Consider the following 11,378-nt stretch of genomic DNA (forward strand, 5'->3'; position numbering starts at 1 on the left):
CACGCATGCAGACGTAGCAACAAATTCTCGTACATACCAGCCTTAAGCTGGACATGGTGCTCCAGGGCTTGTGGGTGCTCAGGGTCAGACAGCATGTTTAGGTCGCTGTTTGGATCCATACAGGAAATTTATAATGGAATAACAACCAGTGCGTTGTAGGAGTAATCAGTCACAGAGTGGATATTTGGCAGATGAAGGGGTGTGGGATGAACAGAAGGGGAAGGAAAGACGAGAGAAGGTGTTCATGGCTGCAGAATCACCATTTTGTGACTAAACATGTAGGAGTTTCAGTGGGATAGAGGGATAAATGGTGACAGATGTTACTCACAGTCTCACACAAAGCTCCGCCTCTGCACATGTCTGGCCCATAATAGACTGCACTTCCTCATAAGTCTTTCCCGTTAGAGGGACTCCATTCCACTCCAACACCTGCATTCCTGTAATACGATGAAGGCCAGCATGCAAAATGAGTGACTACCCCTCATCTCTATACATGAAACGTGTTAGAACAGAGAGGGCAGTTTTCATGCTCACAGAACAATAGTAATAGCAAACAGCTCTTCAACTGAATTAACTCTGTCTTCATTCTTCTTTATTCTCAGTTGGGTTTATGCATTGGCTTTGTTCCATTGTTGGAACAACACCAGCACAAAAGCAAGAAAGAAGAGTTTTGCCGATGATTACATTAGATGTTTTGTTTCTCACAAAGAATAATGTAGAAAAAATAGCATATTAGAAGTAAAAACACAGCAACAGCACACGAAATAACCACTAATATTTGCATATTTATGATGTAATACACAAAACAAATCACAGCAAACTCAATTTTTCCACCCAGGGCCAAAGAAATATGAGGCCTCACTTACACAACTGAAACCTGGTCTTCAGATTAGACTTCTGCTTACGAAGCAACTCACCAGCTGCTGTGACAATAAAGGCTCACATTAATAAGTGCGTATCCTCATGCATGAGCCAGTATTTCTTCTTAGATTATTCCCTCTGTTCTCTGTGTATAATCTGTATCCTCCCCCACTTTATTTCACACTGCACCTAAAGGCATGTTCTGCTGCCAGTTTCTTTCAACAGAACATAAACATATGCATAGCATACAGCACACGCTTGAAAGTAAACCAGCCAACCTACTGTCTTGCCTTTTAAAAAAAAAAAAAATTTCTTGTTCAGCAAGACAAAAAGGGAGTAAGCTATATCAGAATTAAATGGAATAAGAAGCTAGAACCAATTATCTCATTAAAACTACTGGTGGAACTGCAATCAGTACTCAGGCGCTTCTCTTTCTAAACAAAGATTAGAGCATCAATTATTTGAAATTCCAGAAACTACAAGAACAAATTGAGCAGGGATTGTTGCATGGTAATTCACTGTGTGTGTGTGCGTGTGTTTATCTGTGCTTGCCTGTCTATCTGTATCTGTATGTTTACAGGGACGCTAAATATAGTCTAATGACTAACACAGCCCACTGATGTGGAGGGTGTGTTTGCGCGTGATGTGTTGAGGAAAGACACATGACAAACCAACACACAGTAGGCTACAGCCGCCTGTCACAACTCCATCTGGAGTGATTTAGGCATGAATTTTTACTGAAGGCGTAAACGGCCCTAAAATCATCAACACTTAAAAAGCACTGTTATCATGACTCTCCTGAGCCTTGAGAATCTTTTTCATTCTGCTCTTACCCTCCACAACTTTCCCCGTTTGTTCTGCCACCCCACCAGGGATGACCTTGGCAATGTACGCTCCGATCTCTCCACGACTCCCTGGAATCTCCTTACCACCTACCACACGGATGCCAAGTCCATTACCTAAACGGTAAAAATAGGGATACAAATCCTAATTACAAAAACAGAAATAGACAATCTTTGTGATTTTTTTTATGGTTGTACGATAACTGTATGTCTGCATTTTGTAATAGTTTTATACCTGACACACTGGAGTCCTTCATGTCTCTCTTAAGCTTGATGCGAGTGTGAGGGAAGGCATAAGGCACGAGTTTCATCTGAAAATTCACAGCATTAAAAGAATCATGTTTGTAAGCAGAAAACATTCCGGGTTTACATATTAAAACCAAAAATAAACATGGAGTGGAAAAAAAAGGACCAAGCTGAATATTATTAGCTTGAATCGCACCTGTCTCCTGTCTGACACACTCCCGCTCTGAGGATGCCCTTCTCTTGGCTTATCAAACCAATCTGTGTCCTCTCTTCTCAGGTGGTAGGCTAGACAAGGAAAGGATCGCATTAAAATCTATGCATGAAAATAGGGACTAGAAGCTTTCAGCATAGAATCAAGCAATCTCTTTTTTTGTATTTAAGAATAATTGTCACACATCCACCCAGATTTTCTAAAAGGCAGGAAGATCTCTGATCTGTCCTGACTGGATAGGTGAAAGCAAAGAAACAGAAACTCTGCTCCATCCTATCCACAAGTGTGAGATCAGATGGCTACTAAAAATACTAAATGGTGTATGAATAATTTCAAGTTTGATAAAAATTGATATGCTTTAAATGTTTGGAACGTTTTATTTTCTATGTATTATTTTACAGCACTGTGTACTGGAAATCTCCCCCAAACCATCTTCATTTATAAGTAACGACTGGAAGATACTGACAGTCTCGTGCTCTATTTTACAATCACAATTCTAAATCATACCTTTAAGAGCAAAAATAATCAAAATATTGAAAGCTATAGTAATATCTCAACTTTGAAATACTGTTTTGGTGTTAAATGTAAAAGAATCCAAACAAGGATAGAATTTTCTATGTATTGGCGAGCCAAGCCCACAAACAGAAAATAGACTGCTACATATCTTGTAAATATCTTGAAAGCATTAGATCTTGAACAAATCGGTATATGATGGCAGCATTGGTTTTCAGAATTCTATAGAAGATCTTAAAATACTTTGTGCTGTGAATCTGCATGTTTTTGGTAACACTTATGCACAACACACATTTATTTTAGTGCATGGACATGAATACTGGAAATGGGTCTGATATGTTTACAAAACCACAGTGCAAACATTCCTGAATGACACATAAATTAAGTCTCTGCAGTGTATGACACATAAAAGATATCGAGTGTCATTAAGATGGGGTTCATACCAGCATGGAACTGACATGTCAACTACAAGAGTCACTAAATGATATGTATTGTATACGATTGTGAGGTGGGTCATTCCAGAATGAATCTGGTATGTTTACAAACTCAGCCAGAGAAGTGAACCATTCATGATATGCGGCATGGAGGCATACAGTCTCTAAGTAACTACATGAGAATTGCGATGCCGTCTCACCTTCTATATTCCAGTTTGGGCCTCCAGCTGTGGTACAAAGTTATATGTTTTTTTAAGAAATTTGTTCAACATATGTTCATTCTTCTATCAAGCTACAGGAAGTAGAGTGCTAAGACTAAGATTTGTACTGCAAGTAGGCTAAAATTCAGCACATGCACTAAAAGCAATAGTAAGAGATGCATGCTTTACTGCATTTACTAGCCTGACAGACAGATCACAAATTTAAGCAGAAGCACTGAAAAAAAAACCCCCAAACAAAACATATAAGATGTTTCTTTAGGAGGGAAAGCCATATCAAGATTGAGCCACATTATCATGAGAGGCAGTAACTTTAACTATGCTGTAAGATACTCTACCGTGTCTGATACTTTCATGAAAGATTCTGGCATCATCTCTGTTCAAAGCCAACATGGACTCACTTTGTGCTGCAATTGAGGCAGATGAACACTTTTATGTAAGGTCAAGACAAATGCTTCTGTCTCAACAAGAATGTATTTACATTGATTCCTCATAATTGGCCTTGAAACAAAGCTAAAGTTGCGGAAGATATTCTTGTTCGTTGGCACTATCTGACAATTACATCAGACCCTGTGCTTTTTAATGCTACTTCATATACAAGATACTTACCAAATAAAAGATAAATAATTATAAAGGCACTGGATTTACCTAAACTAATGGAACACTACCAGTCCCATTCTTATGGAAATGGAAACAGTGCATGTCAATATCTGCTGTGAATCACCGGGGAACACTGACATCTCACACCACAAGGAGACATCCACAGCAACAACCAACAAGCAGAAAACATTAATTTTATTAAGATGAAAATGGAAAACAGATGTACATGCAAGGATGAAAATAAGACCAAATTAGAAACTGAAAGATTACAGAATCAACGTTTAACACAGTTGACACAATTTTCTTTAAGTATACACAACAACATCGGCTTTATAGAAAGCTACTGCATTACATCTTTTTTGATCTATATAAACCATCCATTTGGAAATGTCTAAATTGGCCTGGCACTGACTTAGCAATTTAGTTAGAATGAAACAAAAATACCTGTAGAATCTGCAGAACATGTATATCACCATGATTCAGCAGTACTCTTTTAAACTTACTGCTGTTGTTTTCGAGCAAAACTAAAGGAAGAACCTTAAAAATGTATGTATTTCTTTTTCTATAAGTTTTCTGTGCCACTGAAAAAGGGCTCCAGTGTAGGCTGTTAAATATTGCTCAGATTTTTAATGAAATTTATACAAAAAATAAGGCAGCTGCATTGTGAGCAGTATGTTTGCTTAGCATATCTCTTTGTAGTTCATAAACAGATAACATAGATTCTAGAGAGGATCTAATTTAACATTTTTAGAACTGTTGGGGTCTAAGAATAAGGAAGGACATTGAATAAATTAAACTGAAAAAAACAAACAAACATCAAGCTGATGAAATGACACAGAAAAGCATGGATAGACGTGGCATACATAAACAAAGAGTGTTATGTATCGCTGACCACGATAATTAAAAGAAAGACAAAATCATGCAAAATTGTGACTTTACATTTATCGTGACAGAGGGAAATATTGTAACAGACAACAATAATTATCTGGAGCACTGATAACTGAGAAAGAAACAGTTAATCCACAAAGTCAATATGACCACTCAGTATTAGCATGCATGATAAGCACGTCGATATGGTCAAATTGTTGAAGCAGTCTTAGGCTCCATTTACCTTCACTGTCAGACATGGCACCTTGCAAGTCATCCATGATGAATGCGATGTCTCGATCATAGCCACGAGTCCGAGATTCCTCTCTCATATGTTGCTGTACCTCTGGGAGGGAATGGCTTGACCCAAATTGGTCCCTGGAGTCAGCAGAAATGGGAGGGAGAGGACCAGCTGAAGCTCTAGCCATACCCATTGGTTGCCCCACTGGACTCAGAGGACTTTCCTCCTCTGAGTTCTGAGCAACAATGGGGATGCGTCCACGGCTTTGGCTTATAGGTAAACTAGTGGGTTTTGCTCTGGCTACCCCAGGGGCAAACGCTGCATCTAGAACCTCTCCCTCTGATTTAAGTCTTAATGAAGAACTGGACAGATCCCGTTTAATAGATAGATCCAAACCATAGACTGAAGAGGGTCGGGAGGAGGGGCGAGAACGGGTACCACTTGGGTAGGTGCCATCATCATGGGCAGTTGCCCTGATAGTAGAGCCAAGTCCAAGAGACTGACCAAGATTAAGAGAACCAGACAGGTTGGCCCCTAAGGAAGAGCCTAAATATTTTTGTTGCTCAGACAAGTTTTTTCTTAGCCCAAATGTAATCTCATCCTGAAGTAGCCTAGCTCTAGCAGCCAGACTGGACACAGAGGACGCTCCAGATCCCATGTAGCTACCATATTCAGGCTCAAGGTCCCTACTCTCCTGAATTGGGGAAAATTTTGTGATGGCCTTAGGGTCTATAAGGGCCTTTTTGTTCTTCATCTGTTTCTGGTAAAGCATAGCCGCTGGGAGTTGTTTTGCAGCCTGTTTTTCAAGGGTGAGCCTGCCAATGCTATATTTCTCTCCTTTAGGGAAATGGCGAAAATTGCTGTCACTGGGGAGATATTGTGGTAAGCCCAGACCAGTCAAGTGTTCGAGTCCCTCAGTTCCTCGTCGGAATTCTTGCTTGATCTGCTGCTTCAGTAGCTTCAGCTCATAAGGTTCTTCCATAGTATCATCTTCTCCTTTGCCATAACTCTGAAGCCGAGATGAGCCTAAAAATTCTGCCACCTAAACGGAAAAAATAAATAAAATTATACGCCACATGTTAAGTGTTATTGTGTAATTGTTCAAAACACTGAAGTGTTTTGAACAATTAAAAGGGCTATATCAGTCACACTGTTTTCTACATTCATGTAAGCCTAATAAAATAAAACTGGAGAATCAGCACTTCAAATTTTTGAATCGCTTTTTTAAATGAAAGAGCCAACACCAAGAAACACTAACATTCTGAGCTATTAGCATTTGTCTGAGGAGAAAAAGGTAGCAAAAACTAGAAACTAAGTTAACAGTATGGGATTTACCTCTGCTGTGCGCCTGAGTCTGTCTGCCTTGGACATCTCCTTATCAGGCAAGTTGAATCCAGAACCCAAGCCAGTATTGCTCAGCCCTGTTGACGCCTTGGTGAGCTCCCCTATGTCTTCTATCAGCACATAATTCCTGGCATTATGGTGGTCAATATCAGCATAGAAAGAATCAGCAGAAATGCTAGACATGGGACTAGAGGCCATGCTCCTCTCCTCAAGTCCTAACCTCAAGTCCAAGCTTCCATACTTGCCCCCTAGGTGAGCCACTCCATATCCACTTTCTGTGGAAGTTGGCACAATGAGCAGTGGCTGGTTGCGTATCACCTCATAGTTAGTGGTGATTTTGGGCTCTAAATCAGACAGGTTTGTTTGTCGCTGCTTCCCCTGCTGCAAGAGCAGAGCATGTTGGTAGCTGCCTGGCTGAGTCTGGGCATGGGAGAGGGACATGGTTGGGTAAGGAGACACCTGTTGGTGGTAAAGTGATTGTTGCTGATACAGGTTCTGTTGGGTGTAGTGGCTAGTGGTTTGGGTCTGGGGAACATACTGGCCATAGTGAGAGTAGGGACTAGTCAGTGTGTTGTACTGGGAATCAGCTTCTGTCTGTGGGGGGATGAATTGCTCAAATTCCGACTGGGGAGCTGTCCGTGGTCTCTCAAGACCATCACCTCTGGTCTCTCTGATGTTGCTGACCTCACTGTCAGACATGTAGTCTCGCTCCTCTGCCACACCCTGAAGATAGGCTCTTTCTCTCTTCTCTCTTTCTTTCAGCAAGGCCTCCTTACGACGGTTGATACCCATCTCCAAGTACCTTGAATAAATAAATGAAATAAATATATATATATATATTTTTTTTTACAATTTTAGTACTCAAAAGTTCTAATAAAAACCAGGGGAGGTGGCAAACAATATTCTGTTTTCTCACACATTAATACCTGTTACTATGTGTGAGTGTTGAGAAGTCTCATTGAGAGATGTCAAGGCAGCCTTTTTGCCCATAAGCTATCAAGGTAAGAAGGGAATCATGCAGACGAATTAGGAAGATTGATGGCATGAGATGCAATGACTGATGCAGTGGAGTTAGCTTGAATCATTTTCTGAGGTATTAGTTATTTATTAATTTAATACAGTAATACAAGTATAGGTAACTTTATATCCTAAACTGCGATGATTTTAAATAAATTAAATGTGTCTCACCGTAGCTTGGCATCAATCTCTTTTTCTTCTTCATCTAACTCAGCCTGTTTCTTTCGAAGTTTAGAAGATTCTCTCTCCACTAGATCAAGCTCCTTGTCAATGTCCTGCAGGATCTTTGCCCGGGCCATAGTTGTACTACGAGCTAGACGGCGTCGAGCAGAGTTGGTGCTGTAGCCTGACCGTCCTGAGAGGGAGTCATCTTCAGGAGGGGGATCTGGCAGTGTTCTCTTTACCTTCTTACCTGTACTAGAGGGAGAGCCTCGGCTCTAGAATAAAAACAAACAAACAATCAGTTTGTCAATTCAGACTACTATATGACGGCTCATATTTTTCCATTCATATGTGATATGACTTACAGAATAGCTGTCTGCATAGTATCCACCCATCCTGTCTTCTGTGGAAGGACTAAGGGACTTAGGGTCAGATAGAGATTTTTGACCAGCCTTCAATATCCGAGGACCAGAAGAAAATCTGGTTGGGTCTGCAGTCAACATTCTCTGTCCTCCAAGTGACTTTTCTGGGGACAGTGGGGAAACTGTAGTATAGAAGGTTTTGGACTTAGCGGGGATGTCTGCTGAGAGGTGTGTGCTGTAGCCAACCTCAGTGGGAGCATGTCTTCTGTCTGAGTCTGTCTGACAGCTCAGACTTCCACCTCTCTGAGAGTTCTCTGGAGCTGATATATGTTTAATGATTTCTACTTTTGTGTCCATCTGGACATTAGGTCGCTTGATAGTTCCAGAGTGATCAGTCTGGACAGATATCTCTGCCACTGTCTGGATAGCAATGCTAGAGACCTTGGAGCCATGTTTTCCATCACTGCTATGCTTTCGAGAGCGTCGCCGAGCTTTTGTTGGAGCATCCCATTCATCTTGGTCTTCATCGTCAGTCTGAGCTGAGCTATCAATGTTTCTTTTATTTTTCTTTCTCCTTCCAACGTGTTGTTTCTCTGCTGAGTCTTCATCATCTGTCTGCACCCCACTATCAATTATTTTTTTCCCTATGTCCTGATCAGCTTGAAGCTTTACTAAATCTTGACTTTCCTCTATGTGTGTCCCAGCAGATGGAGTCGTAGACTCATCTCTGACTGGCCAGTACTGGCCACTGTCTCCTACGCCTGCATATTTAGCATCTAGAAGATTTCCAGTGGGACCAGTACTACCATAGTGCTCGTCTAGCTGCCGCTGGAGTTGCAGTTGGAGCTGCTGAATTTGCTGCAACTGCTCTTTCTGCTGTGCATAGGTCTCCTGTTGAGCCACCATGTGGGCATGATGCTCCTCTTCTTGCTGAAGGAGAAGCTGCTGTTTCAGAGCCTGAAGTTCCTCAAGCTCCCTTTGGACCATAAGCTGTTCCTGTTCTCGATATCGCTGGATTTCTTGCCTTTCCCATTCCAGCTCTTCTGCAAGACATAGTTGCTTAAGCTTCTCTAGCTCTAGAAATTCCCTCTCCATCTGATACTGGGCCATTTTGGTGTTATCTAAGCCAGGGAATATTGGAGAAGAAGCTAGGGCATCCAGAGAAGCAGCAATAGCTTCCAGGGTGGCATCAGAGTACATCTCTGGATAGCCAGTTATGATGTCAGCCAAAGCTGTAGGTAGAAAATCTTTAGATAGCCCAGAATCAAAAGGAATTATTTGTCCAGGGTCTGTAGTGGGGATAAAGCCATATGGGTGTGGTAATGGCTGGATGTGGACTATTGATGTGGGTGTTAAGGTTGTGCTAAAGACAGAACCTGGCTGAGTCGTAATTGCATATGTGGATGGAACTGGGGCAGCAACAGAGGAGTAAACTATTCCATCTGATGTCCTTAGAGCACTATTTACACCAAACCCAGCTGCAGGGATCTGGGAGTATTGAGCAGTAGTCATCAAAGGGTAGACTCCAGTCGTTTTGCTAGTGTAGTCTAGTGCTTTACCTGTTGTAATAAAATATATATTTTATTCTTCTAAAAAACTTTTATTAAAAACAAAAACAAATGAGTCATGCAATTTGGATTAAAAAAAACTGCACATGCATATCTGAAGTCATTTTGGCTAGCAAGATGCAAAACCAAAATACTGAGGGAGCACACGTAGGCAAACACATGCATCTGTATGAAAAAAAGGAAAAGAAAAGAAAAACAGGTTAATGTTTAAGGAAATCATGCATATTAAACAGCAAAGCAAATTAAATAGTTTCCAAAAAAGTTAAGGAGATCATGCAACCTATAAATAAAAAACAGAAGATATACAAATCATATAAAAGATTTTATTAGAGAAGTGTAGAAAATGTATAAAATACTGGTGATTTTTTTTCAAACAAAATGTTTCCAAAATGCTTCTTTGCTTGAAATCGAATTTTAGTTGGTAATCACTTCAGGGAATTTTATGTTAATTTTATTATGTGCTAAAGGGTGACGGGTCTTGCCTTCAGGCAGCAGGCTTGGACTCTTTGTAATATGTACAGAATTTTCCATTATCTTGCTGATATAACCAAGCTTCTCACTGACAGAATCATTGTTCAGCATTAATGGTGCCTCGAAAAAATTAAGTTTTCCATGCTATGTGCATCAGTGGAACCTATAACTATTCAGATTGTCATGTGTCTGCTGAAAACAAGCCAGGTGGTCAATGGCTGCTTTAGCCTAGAGTACACAACATCTTCAGGAGACAGAAACGCTCTCTACTTTTAAGATTAGGCTTACTTTTCCTTTTGATAAAGCATATAGTTAGGGTTGAATCTTCCCTTAGTTACGGTGCAATGTCTAGGCTGCTAGGGGCTTCCCATGATGCATTGAGTGTCTTTCTTTACTCATCTTTTTACTCACCATGTGTCTATACACATTAGTTATTATTAATCTCTTTCTCGCTTGACCCCCCAGTGATCAGGACAGATGGCTGCCTCTCCCTCAACCTGGTTCTACTGCAGATTTCTTCCTGTTAAAAGACAGTTTTTCCTTCCCACTGACGCGCTTGCTTATAGATATTCATATAATTGTTTGGGTTTTCTCTGTTTTCTATGTATTATTGTCTTTACCTTACAATATAAAGCACTTGGAGGTAAGTATTGTGATTTGGCGCTATATAAGTATAATAAAATGGAACTGAATCTATGAATCAAAATATTTTTTTAATTTGTGAAATTACAGAACACATCTTTGTATGTTCTTTGTCTATTTCTGTCTTAAAGATAAAGGGCATTTATTGTCAATTTTTCTCAAATTATCAGAATCTTCTAATGATATTATATACCACAGTTGGTAGAGTTATCTTTTTTACCCTGATCGAATAATAATTTTCCTAATTTGTTATGAGATATTCCTCAAACTATGTCCTTCCAGCTTTTATAAAGCATGTTGCTGGCATTAAATTTAAAATTGGCATATATGCAGTGCTGGTGAGTAACGGAATACATGTACCGGCGTTACGTATTTAAAATACAAAATATGAGTAACTGTATTCCGTTACAGTTACCGTTTAAAAAGGTGGTATTCAGAATACAGTTACTTTGTTGAATTAAAGGGATTACACGGCGATCTTTTCCTGTTTCATACGTTATGTTGTCCCCTCTCTATTTGTGGTAATTCCACCCTGGTGGAAACCCAAACGAAACACGTATTAAGAGGCTCTAATTCCTCTGTCTCAATCTCGCAGCCCATGTCACCCCTACTTGCAGCTCGTATAATGATGCGGCGAAATATTTGAAAAAAGTTATATAATGTGAAGGCAATAGGCAGAGTGTTACAGGCATAGCCCTAAAGAATGTAGCCTCATGGGCAGTGTAGCCCAGTTGTAAGTAAGCTATTAACTGTAAACTGTGTTTGTGTTTTTCTCCATT

At 40.1% G+C, this 11,378-nt stretch overlaps 1 protein-coding gene across 7 annotated transcripts in view; it reads right to left on the minus strand.

Annotated features, from left to right (window-relative positions):
* pclob (piccolo presynaptic cytomatrix protein b) overlaps positions 1–11,378 on the minus strand; it is a 61,410-nt gene that overhangs the window by 12,526 nt on the left and 37,506 nt on the right. For 5 of the 7 annotated variants that reach the window (XM_042227486.1, XM_042227483.1, XM_042227482.1 and 2 more), the window contains 11 exons: positions 7,922–9,477; positions 7,566–7,831; positions 6,369–7,179; positions 5,037–6,075; positions 3,664–3,732; positions 3,308–3,334; positions 2,146–2,234; positions 1,939–2,014; positions 1,695–1,820; positions 329–437; positions 38–105 (listed from right to left, as the gene is read on the minus strand). In XM_042227486.1, coding sequence (XP_042083420.1) covers positions 38–105; positions 329–437; positions 1,695–1,820; positions 1,939–2,014; positions 2,146–2,234; positions 3,308–3,334; positions 3,664–3,732; positions 5,037–6,075; positions 6,369–7,179; positions 7,566–7,831; positions 7,922–9,477 — 4,236 coding nt within the window. The remainder of the gene's footprint in view (positions 1–37; positions 106–328; positions 438–1,694; positions 1,821–1,938; positions 2,015–2,145; positions 2,235–3,307; positions 3,335–3,663; positions 3,733–5,036; positions 6,076–6,368; positions 7,180–7,565; positions 7,832–7,921; positions 9,478–11,378) is intronic. The other 2 variants (XM_042227484.1, XM_042227485.1) reach the window with 2 other exon arrangements.

This window comes from Haplochromis burtoni, unplaced genomic scaffold (genome assembly GCF_018398535.1).
Source record: "Haplochromis burtoni strain Fernald_Lab_line unplaced genomic scaffold, NCSU_Asbu1 Contig_264, whole genome shotgun sequence".
Lineage (NCBI taxonomy): Eukaryota > Metazoa > Chordata > Actinopteri > Cichliformes > Cichlidae > Haplochromis > Haplochromis burtoni.